This window comes from Halichoerus grypus, chromosome 9 (assembly GCF_964656455.1).
Source record: "Halichoerus grypus chromosome 9, mHalGry1.hap1.1, whole genome shotgun sequence".
NCBI lineage: Eukaryota > Metazoa > Chordata > Mammalia > Carnivora > Phocidae > Halichoerus > Halichoerus grypus.
In genome coordinates, this window is record NC_135720.1 from 23,153,528 (window position 1) to 23,180,228 (window position 26,701).

Consider the following 26,701-nt stretch of genomic DNA (forward strand, 5'->3'; position numbering starts at 1 on the left):
TCTGCTTTGCAGATTTCTTGTCTTCTTATTTCCAAGAGACTTGTGCTGACTTATTCTTGGATGCCATATCTACACCTCAGATTTTATAATCTGTCTGCCCATATTATTTTTCCTCAAATAAAAAACCCACCCTGTACAAAGTTCCACAATAATCATTAACTAGTTCTTTTGTCAAATGACTTGTAGTTCTTCCTCAGCCTAGTTCATTCCACAGATTCCTATCATACAAAGCACACCAGAGTATAGTTCTTTATTCAAAAAACCCACCAACTGAAGATCCCAGGCCTTTTAGTCTGTCTGATCTGTCTTATAACTTCTTTTTTAATCTGAACTCTATTCTCCTTCACCCTACCTGGTACTTTCTAAAACCATACTTAACTATCTAAAACTTTAAAGAGGACTAGTCCATCATCATGTTTAAACCCTTCTGTATCCTCAAGTAGCTAGTGTAGTGCTGCACACCAGAAAAACAGAGGAAAAAGAACTCCAGATCAGCCCTAACGCAAGACGGGAGTAGAGAGGGAGCTAAACAGAGTGGATCCATAGAGCCTTCAGAATACAAAAAAGGTATAACCACTAGGAAGCATTTTAGGTTTCATGCTGCAGGTCTCAGTTTTCTCTTTTACTACTCTGTCTCAAGGCAACTAGAAAACATGACTTTTCGACGGGCATTGCCCCATACCCTAGAGAGTGTTTTGGAAATATCTGGGGGTGGTTTCTGGTTAGCGGAATGATTGGGAAATGCTGTGTAGGCAAGCCGGGGATGCTTGATGTTTTGAAACAAAATGGACAGTCCCACATAATAAAAAATCGTTCTTCATTGGGCACAACCTTGAAATGTCCTGCACATCTCTTTTGCAGTAATGCAAAAACCTAGCTTATATCATCAAGCCCAGAGCTTAACTTTGTTTTAAATATAAAGAATTTTTTTGCATAGTTTTGCTATATTGTTTTATGAAAATGTAAACATCTCATAGATAGATTATACTTTGTTTTATTTGGAACTTTACTATGAGCTGCTCATCATTTGGGAAACAAATCATGTCACAGAAAGCGATACTCTTCATAAATATCAAATCATTAATATAACATGCCTTTATCAGTTTCATTTGTAGCTTTTTCTCTATTTCTATATTAATATCTCTCTCAAAAAACACATTTTCCATGCCAATGGTAAAGCGTGCTACAGTGAAAACAACACTGAACTCACAGCAATAAACTCAGTTTGTCACTTAGCCTCAACCTGCTCATGTATAAAATGAATATATGCTCTACTTACCTTAGAGGTTATGAAAAACAAAATGCTAAAATGGGTATGAAGTATCTCAGAAAATATCAAGTTCTGTGTGTACTTTACAATGAAACAAATCATAATATTTCTGATTAAAAATGAAATTAAGAAAAAAAAAGTCCTAAAAGCCTCTGCCTCCAGTCTACTTACCAGATAACAGTGCAGTAATTTAACAGCATACAGGATTAGTAATATTTAAGCACTTAATAAAATCAAACCCTAAACTTGTGCTGCCTAACACAGCAGCTGTGCATCTGCTAAACTGTAAAATTCACACTAGATTTAAAGAACTTACTACAAAAAATAAAATATTATTAAGAATTATTTCATCTTCTTACTTTACAAGTGTGGCCAGTAGAAAATTTAAAATAACATTTTTTGCTTCTACTACATTTCTGACAGGCATGCTGCTCTAAGGAAGCAATGCGATTACAAAACTCATAAAGAGCAACAATACTGAGCTTAGGCTAACAAAACAATAAAAAATGTACACTCACTTCATCAGTGAGTTCTCCAAACACTGTTATGACATCTATTAAAAGACTTGCAGTATAGAAGGACTTGATCATATTTCTAAAAGAGAAGAGAAAGCTGGTTTAGTTAAATGAAAAACATTAAGCTGCAGAATTAGTCATGTAACTATAAGAAAAAAAAAATTACAGTGTTTACAAAAGTACTCTGAAATTAATGTTTTAAATAAAATCAGATTTGAAGAACACAATGAAACTCCTTCTGTAATCTGTTATTAGGAGAAAGTAACAACCTTCATATTACAAATAAATATACTATAGCAAGGTTTTATAGTATACTTTTTATTAAAAAATGCAATTATAGGGGTGGCTGGGTGGCTCAGTTGATTGTCTGACTCTTGATGTTGGCTCAGGTCATGATCTCAGGGTTGTGAGATCGAGCCCTGCTCTGGGCATGGAGTCTGCTTAAGATTCTCCCTCTCCCTCTCCCTCTGCCCCCCAACCCCCACCGACACATGCACATGCTCTGAGGAAAAAAAAAAAAAAGCAATTACAGTATTATCTGAACCTGTATCAAGCCATGTGCGTTTCTTTGCATTTAAGTAATGACAAATCATTTGAATTAGCAGGTTGTGATAATTTAAAAAATCAGTATCATTGCACCAGGCTGTCACTGGCTAAAATCAACTCTTAGATTTTACTAAATGTTAAAGAATTGCTACTTGAGGTATAATTACTGAAAAAATAAATCTGCCCTGGCTATTCTTCTGTCAGCCTAAAAAGACAGGCTTGTTCTTGTACCCAAAATCATTTTGACATTCTACAAGTAATTAAAAAAAAATCTAAATCATTAATCAAGAAGTCTGAAAGTGTCCAATGGAAAACTGGGTAATTCCAGTTACACAGTAATAAAATGTACAATTTTAATTTTTCTCTTGCTTTACTTACTTGTGAAATCGTCCAGCACGGTCTTCATTATCTGCATACAAAAACATTTTCAAAGCATAATTCTCCAAATGGGCACAACCAACTATTTCTTGAGTAATAGCTTCATTATCACTCAAGTGTTTCTTAAGCTAAAATTAAATCAGATACAAAGCTTAAGATTTTGGACTCACAGAAATGTATGCTTAAGTACAAATAATCCTAAGAATCATTTTAAACTTTAAAAATTATTTTATATTCATTTCAGTAAAAGAGGTATGAATGAAATCTCACAAAAACTGCTCTGCCTCAGCCCAAGGTTTTTTAGAATAAAAACCAATGTTTACAAAATTATGAAGAAACACACTCATGATAACCTGAAAGGACAATGTAACTCTAAAAATCAAAATAACCAAGAATAAAAAGATAACACATCCAACAATCTATGTAAAGCATCAGACAAATATTTCAAAGTAATAGCCAATATACTATGAGGTATCCTAAAAATAGAATCAGGAAATTCTCTAATCATAATTTAAAATTTTAATTTATTCTCATTTCAATTTCTTCTATCAAATATTAAAAAATATGATTATGGAAATCATTATATCCTAAAAGGGTATCGCCCAGAGCATACTGTGTAAAAAAACAGATATAATTCTACAGTATGAGATCACAAACTCAGAAAAGGATTACAGGAGTTTTTAAAATTTAGACAAATATATACCTCGTTAACACAATTCACAACTGTAAATTTTCAGTCAGTATATCCTTTTCCTACACATATAATAATTTAAAATATTTTAAACACAACAAAGTTCCTACATCTTACTCAGACTGTTGTTCTACAATGAAAGGGCTTTCTGGAATATTAGATCGGAGTACCACACTACTGGTTAAAGATGGCTTTTCTCAAAAACGTTATAAACTAAAAAATTAAATTTAAAAAAAGCTTCAGGATTCTTCACAAAATCAGCAAAGTAAATATTTTCATAATTACAACAGAATAATGTAAGTTCCAGAAGAGATTTAATGTTGGAATTTAAGGATGTTTTAGCTATACTTATCCTGAACAAAAGCAGGAAAAAACCCCACATGGAACACTAGTTTACTATTTCCACACTATGAAATGTTTTAATTCTAGATTTAATTCTAGAAGTGGATTTAATTCTAGAAAAAAGTGGAAATATGTCACTTCATTTCATCTTCAACATGAAATATCTGGCAGCAAAAACATAATACACTCAGTTTTCCAACTGTAATCTAAATATTAAAGCACAGTCAGATGGGATAGACTCACCATGGAATAGATTTATTTTACCTGTTATTTAATTTAGATAATAATAAACTCCTGCTGAGTCCCTTTACAAATGTGATTTTATACTTTGCTTTTTATAAAGAACTATTCTGAGTTCTGTCTTATCCATAAGGTATTTTAGTTATTACTGTTATATTGTGAAATTAATAAAGAGATATATTCTATACAAAGTCTGTTAGCAACATGATTTTATAAATGTACTGCTATGTGTGAGACACATTCCTCCTCTTACCCCCTAACCTCACCTTCCAAAAAAAGAATACTCAAATTTTTCCTGAGAATAAATTTGAGAATACTCAAATTTACCTACAGAAACCATGTTAGAAGTGGAAGGACAGACAGGCTTTAAGGGAGCTGGATTCCCATCAGCAGTGCCACTAGGTCCAATGGATGGTTAATAGTAGCAGTGACAGGGACTCTGGGTCAGAAGGCCAGACACGCATACCAAGTTAGAACCCTACTGCCCATGGCTGTTTAATATAACTAGGTTTTGATCTGAGTAACTTTCAACATTTATAAAACCTCTGGGCTGACTATCATGTTTTGATTTTTAATATATCTAAAATTCTGTCTCTCCACACAAAATAATGCAACTAGTCAAATATTTAGGTTTCTAATTCTCTTGAGCAGGTCACATACTAATTGAATAAATAAAAAGCTGCAGCTATTAATATAACAGCCTCTAAAGAAATAAATTAATGAGGAGTAGACCCTGACATTGTTAAAAGAAAAACCAGGACAGCTGGGCAGGGGAGGACAGGGTGGAGTCCTGATTATTAAGTTGTATTACTATGGCTACCCATGCCTGCCTGCACTAACACCCAATCCAACCCATTCAATTTTCTCTGGATTGCTGCCTCTATATAACCTGTGAAATTATATCATGGTTCAAGAAGGTGACTCATACATTAATCACCTACCACATTTCTGCTAGCAGGGAAGAATGCCTGGACCATAAAATAAAATTATCTTGTCCTGGTACCAAGAGTGAGACAAAGAGACTATAGTCAACTGATACCATTTCCTTTGTTGTCCCTTTCACTAAATAAGTAGCCCATTTCATTATTGTAAGAGCTATTTAAGAATTCCCAAATCAATCATCCATGTGACTGTATGAAGTAGATTAGAAAGCGTTTGTCACTTATGAAAGAATGACTCAAAGGTCATCTATAATAACATCTACGATAACAAGATATAGTGGTATATGCAAAGGCACTGAAATCTACTTTAACTTATTCTTACAACTCCCTTAGCAGTAAGATGTAAATGAAAAAATTGTGTCGGGGCACCTGGGTGGCTCAGTCAGGTGAGCATCTGCCTTCGGCTCAGGTCATGATCCCAGGGCCCTAGCACAGAGCCCCGCATTGGGCTCCCTGCTCAGCAGGGAGCCTGCTTCTCCCTCTCTCTCTGCCTGCTACTCCCCCTGCTTGTGCTCTCTCTCTCTCTGTGCCAAGTAAATGAATAAAATCTTTAAAAAAAAATTGTGTCTAGTTTTTCCTCAGCTGTAATGACATGGCTTGATGGCTGCCAAGAGGATGAACTAAAATGGCAAAATACACATACACAAATATAATAAAGTGCCACTTAAAACATTAATCAGAAAATAAATGATCAGTGTTTAACTTACAGCTTCTAACTGATCCATTAGCTTTGATAAAAATTTACGACAGTCAGGAGTTTTACTATCAATCTTCATTCCAGTTTGCATTGCATATAAACGACCTAAAAAAAAAAAAAAGAAAAATGAGATGACTTGAACAATTTCCATTACTGAATGTTTAAAATACATGTTCTAATAAATAACTTAAAATTTAAGTGAATTTAAAAATAAAACTTTGATTTACTATGGATCTTATTTACAAAAATAAAGAACACACAAATATTATCCAAAGAATGAAACAGACTCATGATAATAGCAATTTTTTTTTTTAAAATCAAGAAGTAAGGCCTTCTCTTTTGGCAGAAAGAAAAGAAAAGAAAAGACCAGAACCTAAGCTGTCAAAAAGACCTGTAATTGGCAAGTTAAGGCAATCAGAAAAATGACACGTACAAGAGCACTTACCAGTGCCTGAAAGTGATACTGACAAAATATGTAATATGAGCTAGAAGACTGGGAAACATAATTTGAGCTGAGGCTAACAGGGAGAACTATTTTAGTTATTTTTATATATATAAAATATATATATATACCCTTTTAAAAAAGTTAATAAAAACATTAGAGAGAAGGCTAAACCTAAAAAAAACCTCTGTGACACCATGATCCTAATAGCTTTTCCAGTGATAGGAGCTGTGAAAGGTTTGGTGGTAATTGTTACCATTGGTGTGTTCATACCACTGTAATTTACTCTTACATTCTCCAAATATGTCCTGGAAATCTGTGACAGCGCTTCACATCATTCTAATGAAAGCACATTTAGGTAGTTCCCAGATGTTCATTACTACAAATCTTGCTGTGTTACCATACCTTCTTGTGCACACATTCAAGAGTTCCCGGAGGCAAATACCAAGAAAGAAATGGAATACCCGGGTCATAGTATGTGTATCTTTTTCACTTTTGAGAGCTACTCTTAAACTGTCCTCCAAAACAGATTACCAATATGCAGTTATATCTCCAACATATGCAAGCACCATTTCTCCAAACCCACAAAACAAACAAAAAAACAACTGGTATTATTAAACTTATCAGTGTCAAGATTTTACATGGTACTTCATTTTCACTACTAAAAATGTATTGCATATTTACTGGATAGCTCTATATCCATCTTAACGAATTAGGAGTAGCTATGAAAATAAAAGAAAAAAATCTGCCAAAATTTTTTTTTTTAAAGATTTTATTTATGTATTTGACAGAGAGAGACACAGTGAGAGAGGGAACACAAGCAGGGGGAGTGGGAGAGGGAGAAGCAGGCTTCCCGCCGAGCAGGGAGCCCGATGCGGGGCTCGATCCCAGGACTCTGGGAATCATGACCTGAGCCAAAGGCAGATGCTTAAGGACTGAGCCACCCAGGCGCCCCGTCTGCCAAATTTTCTATTGGGTTGTCTGCTTTTCAACAAATTGCCTTGTGGTAGTTCTTTACACAGTATAAAGGAGGGATATAATGTTTTTCCCCTCAAATGAAATCTTGTGAACACTATCCCCCTTCCCTGCTTTACTTTTCTCTCAGCAAGTAATCATCTTCTACTTATTTATCCACCATCTCTACTCCAACTTGAATTTAAATTCTGTGATGATGGCGATTTTAGTCTATTTGGTTTGCTGATGTACCCTTGGCATGTAGGATAGTGCTTGGCCTTCGATAAACATTTTCTGAATAGATAAATACATGGATGAAAGAAAAGCTCATTCTGCCCCACTGATTTAAATGCCACTTTTATCATTCATTATCATATATTAAGCTTCCATGGGATAAAAGGGCCCAATTCTGTATATTGTCTATCCTGCTTCATTAGTCTACTGGCCTATCACTGCTTTATTTACTAGAGCTTTATAACATAGCTTGGTATCTGCTAGTTACTCTCAAGATTTCCAATTCAATTATGCCTACTCAATGATATCTTCTTTAAAAATGTATTAAGATATACATGATACACAGTTATTTATTGTGTTTTTAATTTTAAAAGCTTTATCTGAAGATACTACTTTTTAATACTTAGGCTTTTAGGACTATCTCATATTACAGAGTTTGATGTTTAATTTATTAATGTATTTATTTTCACATATCAAATTTCAGGGTTTGATCCATCTAGTCATTAACAAGAGAAGAAAAATGGGAGTTCCAAAAGTACTGTACAGATTTACATTGCCACACAGTATAAAAAGCATAGTGCTTTTGTTTTCTCTGCATACCAGCCAGCACAGGGTATCACTTTGACCCAAGACCAAATTCTAATTTGAAAAACAGAAAAACCCGCTCATTTTAAATGTCTCCTGCTTTGATAACAAATGTGACCAAATTTTTTTTCTTTCTTTTTTTAACCAGTCATATATTTTTTAGCAACATGGCTAGGTCCTTTACCCATTTGTCTATAAGGTTTTAATGATCTCTCCCTACCTCCCCATCCCCCCACACCTCTTAAAGCATGGTTGAACACCCTCTCCTTTTAAACCAGTCACATTTCTTTTGAGCTGTCCAAGATCTGTGCCTGTCTTAGGTCCTTTTCTTCTTAGATCTGTGACTGAACTCCCCAACACTTCCTCTTTGTGAGCTGTTCAGGTTTCTTCTCCCAGGGTTTTTGTTGCATTTCTTCTTCTATAGTGCATCACATGAACTCTTTGGAAAACAAACATATTGGCTGCAAATATGCCATCTTTCAATTTCTGAATCTGTTTTAAAACACAGAGACTTGAAATATTTATGTACTCAAAGCTATTATTTCCTTTTTTTTCCCCCCTGTAAATTCTAAGCTTGGGAAAGTTCTTTCTCCAAGGGACCAGATACTCAGTTACATGATTTTTCTAGTTTTTCCTATGGTTTTAAATTTTCAAATTTAACTCTTTAACTCGCATTTCCTCTCCTCCACAAGTTACGGGCACCTATCTCAAATACACTTAATAAATGATCCTTCCTTTCTCTAATGATTTTGTGGTTCCCTCTTTAATATATTTTTACTTTTTAAAAAGACTATTTGAGAGAAAAAGAGGGAATGCGCGCGTGCAAGTGGGGGACGAAGCGGGGGGGGGGGGGGGACAAGCGAACTATGCACTGAGCGTGGAACCCAATGCGGGGCTCGATCCCAAGACCCTGAGATCATGACCTGAGCTGAAATCAAGAGTCCGATGCTTAACCATCTGAGCCACCCAGTGCCCCTGCATATTTTTACTTTTTATGTTTCCTGGCTGTTTGATTTGCTCAGATCACAGATCAAATGCCATCTCTAGCACATGACAGTATCTCCACTGATAATATGCTTTACCGTCCTCCAAATTTAATCTTGCTATGTCTTACTGTATTACCAAAATTTTACCAAGAATTTTATGCGTTCTTGATCTTATTTTTAAGAGGAAGGCTTCTGCTTGAGAGTAGGGATCAATTCCATGCCAGGTTACTCATATTTCCCCTAACAGAGTCCCTACCCTATGCTATATTGAAACTGCAGCCTTTGGGACCTACATGATCCCAGGGACTGGCTAGAGTGTAGGAAAGAAAATCTTAGCATTTCTACTGATAATTTTTAATCATTCTTTAAAAATGTCTATCTATGTTTCTGTATCTTTAATAATACATGCAGTATTTTGGGTGCCTGGGTGGCTCAGTTGGTTAAGCAACTGCCTTCGGCTCAGGTCATGATCCTGGAGTCCCTGGATCGAGTCCCGCATCGGGCTCCCTGCTCAGCGGGGAGTCTGCTTCTCCCTCTGACCCTCCCCCCCCTCATGTGCTCTCTCTCATTCTCTCTCTCTCAAATAAATAAAATCTTTAAAAAAAAATACATGCAGTATTTTTAGAATATAGTATTTGTGCATCAATATATAAATATAATACATAATTTATATAATATATTAGAGATTAATTTAACTCATATGGATAGGAGATCATAAGGTTAAGAATCATTACTCATTACATCCTTACTCCCCTCAACTATAAACTGTATTTTCTTACCCCAACCTACCCCATACCTCTTCCACAGGGCCCCATTCTTTTACCATATTACATGAAATTACTGCTTTATAATCAGCAATATCCCCTGTATCTCCTCAGATTCCTCTCCCTCTTTGTCTTAACTAAACCCTAGATGTCACCTGAAGAAATTCTCTTACATAATTCTTCCTATGTCAGGATTGGCAAGTATGATTGGTTTTTTTCTTTGCATCCCACTGCTACTTACAGTATTCTCTCAATGTCTGACCTAAAGCTCAAGCCCCTTTCTTCCACTTGATCTTGTTAATTCTTGTAATTGACCAAGGACCTCAAGGTCCTTCCTTGTCCTTCCATCATCTTGAAAATTTGGCTGTTCACATGGATAATCAATACTTGTGGCAGAGACTACTAACTGCCCGCCCACATTCTTTCTTCCTACCTTCTTTGCTAATGAGACCCCTACATTATTAAGGGGGGGTTGTAATGTACCTAGTCAAATAGTACATTTCCCAGTATTCTTCAAAGCCACATATGGCCATTCAACTAAGACTGATGCTATGTTGTCAGAAGTTGTTGGGAGAGAATTCTGGTAGTAATCTTAAAGGGAAATGACAGGAGGGGAAAGATCTTACTGACCCTTTCCCTCTTCTTCCTGCTGTCTAAAACAGAAATGGTATGACTGAAACACTAGTAGACATCTTAGACCACAAGGCAACCTTGGAAGTGGTAATCATGTGTTGGCTTGTATATTTGAAATTGGAAAGTGTTTGGGTCCCTGATAACTTCATGGAACTGAGACACTTTGGGTACTGACAACATCAGACTTTGTTTTAAATGAGGGAATGAGTCCTTATCTAACTTAGCTATTGTTATTTTAGATTTTCAGCAATAAGAAAGCAAATCTAATCCTAATACACAGAACTATGTTCTCAATTCTTATTGACTCTAATGATTATATGCACTCTCCCATACAAGCCACTCACTCCATAATTAAATTACAATCTCAAACTGCTATACTTCCAAAATCAATATATTAAGCACCAACTCTAAACACAATTTCCATTTCTTCCAACTTGAAACTATGCCTGTTAAAACAGGTGGCCAGTTCACTGGTGTCTATTTCTTAATTACAGTCTTTTCTCCTTTAACTTCTCTCTGCAACCAGCTTTGATTTTGTATTTTTCTAAAACTTTACTGCGCTAGCTCCTTCTACCCCTTAATTTTTTTACTCTAGTCTTATGGCAAAAGGACACTCATATTTAAACCCAACTATCCTCTTTCTCTATGCCTATATATGAGCAATAGAGACCACTGGCAGATGAGCACCAATATAAATATAAATAAATATAAATATGTCGACCTCAAATGAGCTTAATACTTGCCTTCCCAACCTCCCAAATGACTATTTCAAACACATGTCAATCTATTTTAATAACCATCTCACCCAAAAACATGCACAGAAAACTTAACAGACGTTAATTAATTATTCACTACCTATATATATACTATTGGCCAACAGAATATCATGATAATGTGAGGAAATACAGTACAGTTTCATGTTCCTAGGAGGTCTTTCTCCTATCTTCCTAACAGAGTAGTGAATACTGTACGAATCCTACAATCCATGAAGTGTAGGTTGTAGAGTGTAGTTGGTGAACCAACTTTGGGGATAAATGGCTATTCAGCATAGATAGGTTGAAAAAATGAGGTTGATTTTTAGGTTCACATTGGCTTTAGTGGCAGCCATCTATCTAGGACTTAACCATTAAGCAAACATGCAGAAATTAATTGGGCAGTTCTCTTGTTACCATGAGAAAGTGATTTATTCATATGTAAAAAGTACAATTCTCAGTTTCTAGTTTGTTATTATTTTTAACTACTTCTGTTGTTTACAATAAAAATGGAGAATATCTATATCTCCTTTGAAGCAAAAATCAAATTATTCCCGATTCATATCACCACAGCCATTATGATCCTCCCTCACAACACAAATAAAAACAAGTATCAGCTCCTATCCTTTAAAAGTTAACCTTGGGGGCGCCTGGGTGGCTCAGTTGGTTAGGCGACTGCCTTCGGCTCAGGTCATGATCCTGGAGTCCCTGGATCGAGTCCCACATCGGGCTCCCTGCTCAGCAAGGAGCCTGCTTCTCCCTCTGACCCTCTCCCCTCTCATGTGCTCTCTCTCTCATTCTCTCTGTCTCAAATAAATAAATAAAATCTTTAAAAAAAAAAAAAAAAAGTTAACCTTAACACAGATGGTTGTTATCTGAAATACAATGTAATGATGATATAGTTAATTGGTTTCGCTGGCATGCACTTTCTTTCTTGGTTTACATGCATATTTAAGTCTTTGCAATTACAAGGACATTATTACATAACAACACCTTTAATTGAAAAACTGGGAAGAATCACCTCAGAATTGGAAATATTTATGATAAAACTGGCCTGGCTTTAACATTTTTGAATATCTCATGCAGTTTACTTCTTAAATGCAGAATATTATCTTGTGATACATTTTTTAATATTAATAAAAGCAAAAAGACCTTAAATCTACTTGTGAAAATTAATAAGTACACCAGAAGATCTTTTTGCCATAAAGGATGGAGAAAGGAATCACTTTCATATAGAGCTCAAGACAAGTAATTCATTGTAGCAGCAGCAGGATGATGAAAAATTAATGTCTAACATGGAAAATTACCTACTAAAACAGAATAAATATGTAGCTAAAATCATCTATAAGAAAATATATTTGATTTATTTCATCAAAGAAATGTGTTTACTTTTATGAATAAATATTATTTGAAGATGAGTAATGAGGCACATTTGCAAAAGGATTAAACACTTTCCAACCTAACTTTAATTTAATGTGAGGCATTTAAGAGATAAACATTTACTAATCCTGAAGGTATGTGTAATTCAAAGTTCCATAAAATCTAAACATTAACATTCTAACACATCCTTGCTTATACATAAGAAATATAAAACTATGAAATGCATGATATAAACACACAAAAAAAAGACATATAAAAGCAATTATGAAGAGTGATGCTTTGACAGGTTAAATAAACATGGCACTCAAATAGGAATCATTATGATTTATACTATGTTTAAAAGATTTTATTCCAATAAACAGAACTGAATATACTACTCTATTCATAAGTATATTGTAAATACCTGCTATATGGTTAGTATTAGCTTTTGTGAAGGGACTCTGAGTCAAAGATAAAAAGGACAGTATGAATGAGGGTCTACTCAATAAAGGGTATTTACTTTGCTCATTCCTTCATTAAACAAATATTTTTGGAGCTCCTGTCATAATATAGTAGCTTTAAGAAAAAGTGAGCTACTCTTGAGTTCTTACTAAAAGATTGTGTTGGTACAGAGCAAAAGCTAAGTGACTACTTGATTACTAAAATGAGACCAGATGGCCACGATGCACTAACTAGACTTGACATTCCACGATAAACAACAAAAAACTAGACAAAATATATGAACCACTTTTTCACAAATAGAAATAGATGGGAAAACCATGACACCTGGAGAAAGGAAACAAATGAGATGACTCCACCAATGATCAGTGCAGCATTCTTCCTGGAGGCACATTCTAAACTAAGGAACGGGGAGGGGGAGCCTCAAGCAGAATACACTCTAGTAGAGTTGAGAAAACAGACTAAAGCTCAGGACTACTGAAGCAGCTATAAGTGGAGGGGCAGAGTTCTGTAGAAGAGAAGCCATGCAGGAAAGAATCCCAGAAATCTGTACAGGGATAAACTTGAGGCTAAACTGAATACTACAAGATGCACATGTAGATGAGAACTCCACAAAGTCAGACGAAGAGTGAGTGGAAGCTGTGAGCTGGACCATCCCCAAAGCTGAGATGCATTCAAGTTCTGACCAGGGTGAAGAGTCCTAAATGCTTACCCAAGATATTTAGTAGAGACCCCAAGTGGTATGGTATGCTTTAGTAGGATTATCCTGTCCTTAGAGCTACTTTAGACTTGCCCCCAAACAAAAAACAAACAAAGTAAGACACAAACATATCACACTTAACTGCAACTAACTTAATTGTTGGCCAGATCAAATCTGTTCAAAGGCCATAATATCCAGACATTCAAGAACTTAAACTTCACTATGTCCTGCAACCAATCAAAAATTACTACAGATGGCAATAAGCAGGAGAATGTGAACAGCCCAATTAAGATTGAACAATAACAAAATACCAGAAACAGCAGTGACATTAAATTACTGGGAAATCATGATGAAGTATTTAATGGAAACCATGAATAAAATGAGGAGAGAAACAAAACATGCACAAAGGAATACAAATGGAATGTCTGGAGATGAAAAACATCTGAAATGAAAAATTTACTGGACAGTATTAATAGCAGTTTAGACACCACAAAAGAAAGATTAAGTGAACTTCAGAACGTAACAACAGAAACTACTCAAAGCAGGGAAAAAGGATCGAAAAGAAAAAGAAATAGAAAATCAGAGTCTCAGTGAATTAGGAAAAAATTCCAAGTGTTCTAAAATATGTGTAACTGGATTCCCCAAAGAGGACAGGTGGAGAGGTGTGGCCAAAAAAAAGAAAAAGAAGAAGAAAAAGAAAAAAGTGCTGAAGAAAAATAATAAACAGAAAAATTAAAATTCCTTACCCAGCAAAACTATCAAAAATAAATATGAAATAAAAGCTTGTTTCACACAATAGAAGCTGACAGAATTCACTGGCAGCAAGCCTGTATAAGAAATGGTAAAGCTCTTCAACAGGAAAGAAAATGATACCAGATTTAAAAGTTGGATATAGGGAGAGGAGTAATGAGTGCTGAGAATGGTAATTATGTGGGAAAATATTTCAAAATTTCATTTCCTCGTTTTATAAATTTCTTCAAAAAAATGACAACTAAAGAAATTAAAATGTAGGTTAGGGCTTATGACAGATTTATAAGTAAAATGTATGACAACGATAGCCAAAGGACAGGGGAAGGGAAAAGAAAGTAAAGTTTTTACCTTGAATGTGAGGGGGCATATTATATGGTAGTAGACTAAATTAACATGAATGCTAAAGCAACTACTAAAAAAAACCAAAGAGGAGTATCTAGTAAGCCCATAGTGGAGGCACGAAAGAATCCAAAGTGCTCCCAAAGAGAAGCAGTAACTAAGGTTAAAAAATATCTAACCACCAAAATACCTTGACAAGCTACAGAAAAATAAATGACGGATTGAATGAAAGCAGGAACTTAAGCAATGAAACCTCTTATATAATAACATGCTGCTAAAGAGTCAGTTTTCACTTTGAACATCAAACATAATTGTCATAAAAAATGAACCTTACCAAAGATGCTTTAAACTTGCATGGGTGCCAAAGAAAGACAGTAACAGTGAAGGACGAATTACTTGACACCACTGACCCTGTCCCTTCAACCTTAGGGATAGGCTGAGAGTCTAAAAACTGATTTACTTTACTCAAAAAAAGGAGTAACTATTAAAATGACCATTTTTTACAAAGTAAAACTCATGTTTGCAGCACGTCTGCAAAAACAAACATAAGGTAAATAAATGGAATGTTAATGGATAAATCAGGTGTCCAACTCTTTGTGTTTTCATTATTAACTTGTCATTGCTACAGTAAAGTATCCTGAGTCAGCCTATAATAAAAAATAAGTACTTAGACAGCAGGACTATGGGCTTCAATTAATCACAGAGATTCAGGAATCAGTAAAAACAGGGAAAAATTGCTTATCTTTTATAGGTTTAGTTAAGTTTGTCTCACTGGCTTTAAAAGATCCAATTTCAGTGTCATTAACAACAGAAAAAATAATAGGCAACTGATTATTAATCCTAAAATCCATCTGACTTAACACAGCAATTAAAAAAATCCAATATTATTTAGCCTTTAAATTAAATTAAAAAATTTTACACTGTAGGTCCTGTAACATCTCAGAATTGAAACGGCCATACCTATTTGCAACTTCCTGAACAACTGTATTTAATTTTCCAGTGATCATATAAACAAATGACTCTCAAAGAGCACTTACACACTTTCATTCAAAGTCTGTTAATTATACACTGTCACCCCCTAGAGGAAACTTTGAAAAATCACACTTGAAACTATGTTTAGTTACTTAACCAAATTTCAAAGGACAGAATCTTTATGGGTTTAGCTTTATCTACAACACCAAACCTGATAGAATCAAAATATGTATCATACAGTGTCCACATTTAGTAGAGACTCAAAAATTTTCTGGCTTCATTAAAGGAAAAAAAAAGAGACACATGCTGCTCGGAGTTATGTTAATAACATCAAGCTTGTCCTCCATTTCTACTCTTCATTTATTAGAAATCTCCCAGATTACTGCACTGCCTTTCTGCCCCCCTTTCATTTTTCATCAGTTTGACTAGGCCCTTTACCCTCACTCACTCCACAATTGGTTTTCTAATTACTACCTACCATCAACAATTTTCCATAAGTTATTTCTCATCTAGCATTTGCCACTCAGTTCCTGGTTCCATCACTTCCTAAGAACCAGGACGATTGTGGGGTTCAAATCAGATATCCTGAAAGAAAGTGTTGTTACAAATGCCAAGAACTACATGAATGTTAGTTGTCTGGTTTCTTTATTCAGTGACAACTATGTGGCCATAGTTCCCTCTAGGGACCACTGTTGCCTTAAAATACAGATCAATTTAACAAACTTTTTTTTGAGCACCTTTTCTTTATTATGTAAATATCTCTAGTGGCCTAGCACTACATGGCACAGTAAATAAATAAAAAGCACCCAGAAGGGTACAAGCCTGAAGTTTAAACTCTGGAAGAGATAATAGATAAATGAAAAGCAATTAAGGTAGCCTTACAAGACACAATGAGGACACAGAAAAGAAGCACCTTTGGAAGTTTAGGAGAAGGCCTCCCTGAAAAAGTGACATTCAAGCTGGTGCCTAAGGATAAGGTGGAGTGGGGGTGGTGGAGAAGGAAAGAGCTGTCAAGGCAGAGGGAATACAATGTTGGAAGGCTTGAAGACAAGAGAAAATGAGAGAGGTTCCAGAAACAGAATAAAATTCAGCTTGATCAGAACTGCTAAAGATGATTCAGAGTTCAAATCACTAAGGGCACTTATATGGAGCTATTATAGGTGGCTTTTAAAAATGAATCTGTCCTTAATAAAGCTTTTGTTTTTAAATTTTTTATGGAATGGAACATGTTCACTTATAGAACAGAAAATAAACAAAAAAGACAATCAAAAGAAACAGTATCCATGAACCTAAAAGCCACAATTTTTTTCTCCAAGTATATACACATTAAAAAGGTCAATTCATATTATATAATTTTATATCCTGCATTTTCATATAAACTTCTTCCCATGTTACAAAAGATGCTTTGTAATTCTTAACTGATTATATTACTTTCCACCCAGTAGATTAAGATAACTTAATTAACCATTTCCACATTGACATATATTTTGGTTGTTTTGCATTTTTCACAAATGTATAAATAATCATCCAGAAGACTCCACATAATGCTCTCAGTATATTTGTGATTATTTCCTAAGCACAAACTTTCCAAAACTAGAATTACTGAATTAGAGATATTTTTACAATTCCATTCATTTTGCCAAAATGGTTTCCAAAACTTTGTACCAATTCACACAGCCTTGTCAATGGCGATTTCACCATATATTCATTTGCACTGAGTTACAATTTTACAGCCAAAAAAATTTTAATTTACATTACTAATTAAACTGAATGTTAATAATTAGCATTCCCTCCTTTAGTAGTTACACATACATGCTCTTTGTCCATTTATCTATGGGGATGTTAGTTTTTATAAAATAGTTTTGTATGAGTATTTTATATATCCGGGATACCGGGCCTCTGTCTCATCTACTGGAAATATTTTTCCTTTGCAATGTTTTTCAAATTAATTGTACTGTTTGGGTCATACAGAATTTCTAAGTGTTTCCAGTCAACTCTATCATTCTTTTACTTTTTTTTTTTTAAACTAAGTACTTAAAGCAGATCTTTCTGGTGGCTAAAGGGATTACTTGTTTGAAGTAGAACCTAGGAAGCCCTGTCAGTAGTTTAGGTGTAAGATGAGGGCATGATATACCAAAGAAACTGAGGAGATAGTAAAAGTTTAAAAATTTAACGACTGACTGTGAGAGATATGAGGGAAGCGAGAAAAGGCAAAATTTGTAATTTGGGGCACCCAGGTGGCTCAGACGGTTAGGTATCCAACTCTTGATTTTGGCTCAGGTCCTGATCTCAGGGTTGTGGGGAGTCTGCTTCTCTCTTCCCTCCCTGCCACTCCCCCAGCTTGTGCTCTCTAATGAATCTCAAAAAATTCGTAATTTCTAGCTAATAAATTTTCAAATCTGACAGAAATGGGAGATATTCCAGAAAACTTTATTTAATATATCAATACTGGGCCAAAAATATTTCAAATTGAAGAAATTGATAAATATGTAAAATAATTCCCCCCGCAAAAGCACAAAGTTCTGCTTTATCAATTACTTTTCTTTAATCTAAAAAAAGAGATAAATCTGTGTTTTAATCCAGGTCCAATATGAGAACCTTCTTAACAATATTTAGGAAGCTAGCATGACATCTTTACTAAAAATCTGACAATGGCAACACTTAAAAAAAAAAAAAAGACTCAATCAGTATTACTTAGGAACTCTTCTTGCAGGAGAAAAACAGAAAAAATAGACTAGGACATTAAGAAATATACATGATAAAACACAGAGTTGACACCAACAGCATGATATAAGAAAAACTGATAAAACTGGGTACTACCAAAATCAAAACTTTGTGACACCCTGTTATAAAGACAAAAGAGAAGCTACAGACTGGGAGAAAATATTTGCAAAACAAGGACTTGTAACTACAATATATTAAGAACTCTAAAAACCAAGTAAAGTTAAAAAGCGGGAGGGGCAAAAACAGACATTTTACTGAAGGTGATATACAGATAGTAAATAAGCACAAGAAAAGATGTTAATTTCAGTAGCTATCAGGTAAATAAAAATGAAAGCCATGATATCAACATATCTATCAGAGCGACTAAAATAAAAAATAGTGACACACAAAATGCCAGTGATAATGTGTGACAAAAAGTCAACTCCACAAGGGTATGTAACGTACGACTCCATTTATATAATATTTTTTAAATGATAAAATTTTAGAAATGGAGAATAGGTTAGTGGCTGCTAAGGGACGGGGCAGCAATGGGTTGAGAAGGGATGGGTGTGGCTACAAAGATGGGTGTAGCTACAAAAGAGTAACAAGGGATTCTTAGGGAACTGTTCTCTATCTTGACCATGGTGATATAGGAACCTATTCCTGACAAACTGTTTAGAACTAAACAACACACACACACACACACACACACACACACACAGGAATAAACATAAAACTGGGGAGTTATGAGTAAGATTGGTGGATTTTATCAATGTCAATATTCTGGTCATAATATTATGGTATAGTTTTGCAAGTTATTACCACTGGAAGACACAGGGTAAAGGGCATAGGATCTTTCTGTCTTATTTCTGACAAATGCATGTGGATTTATAATTACCTCAAAATAAAAAGTTTAATTAAAAAAAAAAAAACTAATGGGATTCTTTCCAGGGATGGAGGGGTGTTTCAAATAGAAGGACATTTACTATTTTTTTTTACTACATACTCCATTAATAAGTTCAAAGAAGTATAAGCATATCTGCACTTGCACAAATAGTAAAAAAAGTAATTTGATACACAGCACTTTAATATACATTCCTGATTTAAAAAGAAAACAAAAGACCAAACAACAAAGAAATACAGAAGTATTAAGGTAACAATTAAAAAATGATAAAACACTAGAGTATTCACACTAAGGCCAGAGATAAATCATTTTTGGAAATCATTTAATACTGAAATGGAGGAGGCACAATGGGTACATCCTGAGAACATACCTATAACTTAATCTAAAACTCATTATAAATATAGTAGGGTAAGTTATAAAATAGAGCACTGGAATTCTTTCCATTGCATTTTCTCACTGTAATTAGAACATGTTAAAAGCCATAAATTAATATAGTTACTATACAGTTCATTTATTCAATCAACAGACAAAATTTACACACATCCACAGTGTCTTAGGTACTCTATTAGGAGTTAGAGATTCAAAGATCACCAACATAAGACATACTTCTTACTCTCATAGAGCTTACACTCTAGTGAAATATTAATAACATTCAGAGAGATGGCATTTATTAAATATTTACGAATGTCAGTTATGTGCCGGGTGGTAAGAGAAAACAAGATATTAATCCCTGTCCTCCAGGAGAATCCAGAAGATTAAAAGGTAAATCGGTGTATATGATACAATGTAAGTAAGATGAGAGGCACACTGGAACAACTTCCAGACCATCCTTATGAGGTAATGAAAGCGGTTCAAAAAGTGTAATTTGTACTGAATCAGTAAGAATAAGCTAGCCAGGTTAAGAGGAAGTCAGGGATTCCAGGTAAGGAGCAGCATGTAAAAGAGAGTATGGAGCTTTACCAGTCAGCAAGTATTTCAGTGTAATAATCTTGATTTTTTTCTCACCAAAAATTCTTTGCTCTAGAAATTTAGAAAATTGTTTGCACTAAGATTATAGAAATACATCCCTTCACACATTTTTAAGTTGGTACCTACCACTTTTCATCAGATGTTTACGTATAAAAGATGTAATTTCTGTACATCAGATATATACATCTAAAAATTATAGCATTCTTTCAACTGTATCATAACAACTTGATATAATTTTAAAACATACAAAGCTCCTTCTTTAAACATCAGAAATAATACATTTTGTAACTTTTTAACCTATACTCCCATTTACTTATCCTATAGAATTTATTATAAAAGAATGTATTTGTATGCTCAAAAGTCCTAACTTGATTATCATAATTCTCTGCAACAAAAAATGTATAAAAATTGAAGTTTAAACTTATCAAAATTTCCTGTGAGATAAGATGCTAAGTGTTAAAATTTTTCCTCTGGATTTCCTCTAAGTGTTAAAATTATGTGATTATCGTAATGCATAATTGATCAAAACAGTATCAATGCTACACATTTCAATCATTAAAAAAACGTAAAATTTATTGGAAATGCATCTTATACACAGCTAAACTGTGTATCTAGGAATCAGTATGATTTATTGTCATACAGAACCAGAATTGGTTCTGTTCCCACTTTCATTTTTACAAATTTAACATGAGAGAAAATTCATTCATATAAAGCAGCAGATAAGAATGGAAGTTTTATCACAGCAAAATCACTGAATTCTTTTAATTCCTTTCCTTCCGGGTTATAGGCTAAAAAGCATATAATCACCTATCATCAAATACTATTTTTAATAATCTCTTAGCTGACATTTCATATAGGTCAGCTTCAAAATTTGTTTTAAAACTAGAAAAGGATTTGTCACCCCATCATTAGAGTTATTCATTTTCTCAATTCTGTGAAGCATACAAAAAAATCTTACAAAGATTTATCATTTTCTTTCATGACACTGAGACAGGATTATTCTAAGACACCAACAGGATTGGGAAAACTGAAATACTGTTCAACATCCTTTGGCAAAGAAAAAACAAAACAAAACAAACAAACAAAACTCAAAACCAATTTAAATGTTTTTCTCTTATCACTTGTTTTTAATGTATTTCTGGAAAAAAAAAAACCTCAGAGCTGAGGATTAGGCTCATTTAGTTTGAGAATGTCTGCCATATAACATTAATAGTAAAACCTGTTAATGCCAAACCAGCCAGCCAGTGGAGGCTTACTTTCTCAGAAAAATATGACATAAATTTTCAATTCGAATAAATATGTTAAGCCACGTCTGCATTCGCCTCATCTCATCTGAATTCTAATTCCAAAATTTCAGTAAGCCACAGATCCTTAAGTCACTTGGATGAAACAAGGCACTACCCACTTCAGCATTTCTCTTTTGTTGTTTGGCTCTTGTATCAGGAATGATATTCTTTAAAATAATGAATAGAAAATGAAAAGGTTAGGTCATTTCATGAAAACTCTTACATTTTGGGAATTCAGAACACTGCAACACAGGCCTGGTTTTAACATGAGGCTTTACCCTTAACAGATATACTTATAAATGTAAGCGACATATGAAAGAGACTTTTCCACTGTGGTCCTTCCCTGTCCTCGTCCCCACAGCTAAATCTTTTCACGCTCTCTGATACATGACTCTGGTCCCAAACTGTTCCTCTCCGCCCCTCCAGATAAAATCCCAAATGATCAAACAATGGCTACTAATATCTAAGGATAATTCCTCCTCTTCCCCCTTATAAAATGTTCTGTCTTCATTCCCCAAATTAAAATGTTGCTTTTGACATCCTTTCTCATGCCCTGCATTTTCAAATAAATGCTTATTCTTTGCTCTGATCTTCTTCCATATAAAACAGGGAAAGACAGGATGCTCTCCTTAATACCTTAATTAACAGAGACTTCACTACACCAGTAATTTGAATTGTCCCTTTTTTCTGGACACCCTGGAAGGTTTTCCACCTTCCTTCCCAGGGCAACACACCATAAAAATACTCATGATACATGAGAGCTTGCCTTTCTTCTTTAAAGTAGGAGAAGAACAATTTAAACAGGATGTGGGAAAAGAGAAGCAGCATACTACTTTGCTACCCTGATCAAAGGAGCTTTGTCAGAGAAGCAACAAGCTGAGACCTGGGGAGATGATTCCTGTAGAATTTCTTGCATACTGAAGTTTGAAGAACACTGGTTGGTATGTGTAGAGCACAAATCACAATAAGTCACCAAGAGCAGTCTTCTGTTACACAACAGAAATCAGACCCATATATATGGCAGCTACAGGAATTATGAGACTGCAAATATAAACAAGTATTTTTAAAGCATTTAAAGAAATACAAGTGTTTAAAAAATACAGTAACAAAAGACTATCAGAAATGGCTAGGTTGATTTAAAAACAACAAAAAAGAGAACATCCAGAAATAAAAAATGAAAATAGAAACTCAATAAATGGGTGATACAATAGGATATATGGAGGTGAACACAGACCTAAAAAAATTACATAGAACGTAGCACAGAGAGACAAAGGGATGCAAACTATGAAAATATTAAGAGACAAATAAAGGAGAAAAGTGCAACACATGTCTAATCAAAATTTCAGTAGAGAATACTTGAACAGATAATAGCAGAGAATTCTCCAGAATTTATGATACCCATCTGTAAATCCAGGAAGCCAAAGTCCCAAAGAAGGTAGACGAAAAGAAATCAAGTCCTAGAAAATCAGAATATAAGTTATAAGAGAGTGATAAATTAGCTATACTTTAAAATTAAGAACTTTTGAACATCAAAGGACTTCATAAATAGAGTGAAAAATCAAACTATGAACTTGGAGAAGACATTTGCAATGCATGTAACAAAAGAGTAATATCTACATTTAAGAAAGGACAAACACTGAAATAAAAAAAAGGACAAAAGCAATAAATAGGTATTTCAAAGGGGAATCACAAAGGGTAATTAACATAGGAAAAGATGCTCAACCTCATTAAGACTCAGTGAATTGCAAATTTAGCTTGAATTTCATGCTCACCAGATTGACAAAAATTAAAAAGTCTAATAACTTCAAATACAGTGGGTACCTTGGTGTTCATTTTATTATTCCTTAAACTGTATACACATTGTACGTGTTCTTTAATATGCATGTTTTATAACAAAAAATATTTTGTAAGTACCACTTGGATTTAGCAATGAAAATGTTTGTCTATGGCCCTGCGGAGAGCAGTTCCAGTGAAATAAAAGGCATGAAAAGTAGGCTGCAATGAGCTGAAAGGCTCTATGAGATAGGAAAGTAAAGACAACACAGACAACTATTTTAAGCTTAACTTTGAGGTTAGGAAGACAGAACTATAACTTTAGGAGAATGTCACAGTGAGAGTTCTTTTAAAATTTTTATTTTATTTTTTAAATAAAGGAAACTGGGGCAAATTTAGAAAGATATAGCAAAAGGGAGAAGATGATGACACAGAAAATAAAAGCCCCTGGCTATCACAAAGGTATATAACACAGAGCTCATGAATAGCAGTTAGTTTTAGACAGGAACAAGGGTTCCTACTTCATTGTTATAAGAAATTACCTCTCTGACATTTATCACTTTTCTCCTCCCTCTATCCACTTCAGTTACAATGGGCTCCTTGATCCTCCTTCAAGCAAGCCCCTGCCTCATGACTTTTGCATATGTTATTCCCTCTATTGAGAATACTCTTTTCCAATGATGCAAAGCCTTTCACTCCTTTCAAGTCTTTGCTCAGATGTGAACTCAGTGAAGCATTCCACGAGTACCTTTAAAGTGAAATCCCCTTCTCACCCCCTACCACCCTAATCCTAGTACTCCCTATTCTTTTTCCCTGCTTTATTTTTTTTCAAAATCTTCTAATATTCCATATAATATTTTCATTTTATTGTTTAATCCCCTTTCCCCCACTTGTGTACCAGCTCCATGAACGCAGGAACCGTAGCCACAGTGCCTGGTAATGTTTGATACACAGGAAGAAAACTCAATAAATAAAAGGTGAATAAATGATTAACAGTCCCTACTTGAGGAACTGGAAGAACAAATATAATGGAACTAATACGGCATGATTTGAACAAAATGAAGTAGAGCCTAGGGAATAATCAACTTACTGCCTACAGAAGAGATTACGTTTGAGTTAAATCTTGAATCATGAGGAGTTTGACAAGTGAAAAAAAAAAAAAAAGACAGACATTCCAAGGTATTGAAGAACATGGAGGTTTAAAAAGGCCTTGTACACTTGAGACATGAAAATGGGGTACTGGAGTATGATAGGGAAGACAACAGACCAGATTTTAGCAAACCTTACAATGTTCACAGCACAGGACACATTATATTGAGCTTTTCAATGCTAAAAACCCTTTACAGAAGATTACAGTTGCTTGGTCACTTGTTTTATTTGCAGTCAGTTTAAAGTTTACATAAAACTACTGGACTTACTGCAAAGGAAAAAGTTTGAACAACCTAATCTATTCTCCAACTGTAGACTATATTTTTCATAACCAACCAAAGTCATAGTATTACTACCAAATGTCTCAAACCCAAGTATTATTCAAAGAAGTCAAGACAAAAAATCCTCACTGGTGGGAAAATGGTCAAATTCAAGTGCTAGTTTTGTAGCAACTACTCTCCATTTCACCATTTATGAGTTTTTTAATGAGCTTGCATGTCGTCCTACTTAACCTGCACTTATTACTATGTTTTCGATTAGTCTACCTTCCTTCTGTACACATCATTACTGTCTTTGGGACACTCAGCTTCGTTTTAGCCTCAGCACAATTACTTAACCATCCAGGTTATTTTCGAGACAGGAGACTCTCTTGAGTACACACAGAAAACCTCAAGACAGCGTGTTAGCTCATGAGCCCATGTAGCCAGTTTAAGAATATTTAAGCACAAGACCAGAGAGGCGGCGAACACCAACCGTGCTTTTTACGTTTTGCCTCTCTGGGGCCTGCGAGGGGGCGGAGAGCTGGTGAGGTGGGGTAAACCCTGAAAAGGGCGGGGCTCCACTGGGTTCCCAGGGCAGGCCAGAGGTCAAAGCTCAGGTCTAAAGCTGAAGGGGCGGGGCCTGCCTTAAAAACCAAGGGGTGGTGTGTGGGCCCTGGAGGGTAAAGAGGGGCACGGCGACTCGGAAAGACTCACAGTAATAAGCCACCACAGGGTCCCGCTTGTCATGTTCCTGAGCCGTCCTCAGATGATGCTGTATGCTCTTAAACTGGGGGGGTAGTGGGGGCAGCGGAGCAAGCTCGGCCATCTCTATTCCAGGAATCACCACTTCCTACTCGCGCGCCACCGACACTTCCGCTTCCGTCTGGTAGGTCGCGCGCACGAACGCGAATGGCAAATCCCGCCCATTCTCCTGTTGCTCAGCGACAGCAAGTCAACTACGGGCTCCCAACAGGGACAGCCTCAATGTACCTCGCTCTTGGCAGTTAGAACCCAGAGAAGGCTAAGCGGCTCCGCGGTTGTGCCGCTTGTGGCACCAGCGCTCTCTGCTGGCTGCGGGTGGGAGGGAAAAGAGTTTTTGGTTTGTTTTACCTTGTTGTGTCCCCCATGCCTTTTTTCCTCCCTCCCTCCCTTCGTTCCTTCCTCCCTCCCTTCCTTCCTTCCTCCCTCCCTTCCCTCCTTCCCTCCTTCCTCTTTCTTTCCGCAAAACGGAAGGTAGAAAGGGAAAAGCAAGAAGAGAATAATGTTTGTTGATTGGGAGAAAGGGTAAAGGCGTGAATTGCCTTTAATATCATTCAGAAATTATCACTTCCAGTTTCTCAGATTATCGTAATAGCGTCCTTTTCTGATTTTGGAAACTTTAAATTCACTTGTTGTGGAAGATGAGAGATGATGTGTTTAATTTTTTATATTGATTTTTTTATATTGAATTCTTCTGTATTGACATATTGGATAAAATAACCAGACTCTTTTCAACTTAAATACTAAGCACATTAAGCTTAAAGAAAATTGAATTTTTGTTCCGAACTGGTGCATGAAGAATCTGAAGATCATTTATTTCTGGAGAATGATCAATAATTTGTCAGGTATTTTGACTCATACCATTGTAGGCATCAGCTTTTCCTTCCACCATTAGTGACTTCTTTTTCTCTCTTTTCCATCCCATTCTGTCATTTTCCAGGACTTTACACTTTATTTGCCTCCTCCAGTAACCTTCATCTGTACTGCTTTATTTTCTCAGTTCCCAGTTTTGAGGGTTCATCTTAAAACTAGTTTTTATTGAAATCACACTATCTCCAAGGAAAAAGATCTCAACCTCTGAAATTTGTCCTGCCTGCTCTTCTCTAATCACCAAAACATCTACCCCCGCCTCCCCGCAGAAACTGCTCTGTGTCCTTGTGATTACCCCTATCCACATCCTTTGTCTATTTCTGCTTGCAGAGTACATTACCTTACTCTGGGTCTGCCTTTTTTTTTTACCCGACGAGAAATTGAGACCTGTATTCTCCCCAATCTCGGTAACATTCACTACCACTTGATAATGTATATGCTACACACTGAATATTTGGGTCTTCTTAGCATTCATATGT

The 26,701-nt window shown here is 35.3% G+C and overlaps 1 protein-coding gene and 1 long non-coding RNA gene across 3 annotated transcripts in view; both read right to left on the reverse strand.

Moving 5' to 3' along the window:
* The window catches only part of VTA1 (vesicle trafficking 1), a 63,888-nt gene extending 38,412 nt beyond the window's left edge, over positions 1-25,476 (reverse strand). The window contains exons 1-4 of one of the 2 annotated variants that reach the window (XM_078054653.1): positions 25,308-25,476; positions 5,631-5,725; positions 2,710-2,837; positions 1,789-1,864 (exon numbers count right to left, since the gene is read on the reverse strand). In XM_078054653.1, coding sequence (XP_077910779.1) covers positions 1,789-1,864; positions 2,710-2,837; positions 5,631-5,725; positions 25,308-25,419 — 411 coding nt within the window. In that variant the 5' untranslated portion in view covers positions 25,420-25,476. Of the gene's footprint in view, positions 1-1,788; positions 1,865-2,709; positions 2,838-5,630; positions 5,726-22,809; positions 22,829-25,307 lie in introns of those variants that run through there. The other variant, XM_078054654.1, reaches the window with a different exon arrangement.
* Positions 20,672-22,586, reverse strand: LOC144379039 (uncharacterized). The gene is made up of 2 exons (XR_013441072.1): positions 22,295-22,586; positions 20,672-21,578 (listed from the first exon to the last, which is right to left on the reverse strand). It is a non-coding gene; the product is annotated as an uncharacterized LOC144379039 (long non-coding RNA).
* Positions 25,477-26,701: the final 1,225 nt, after the last annotated feature.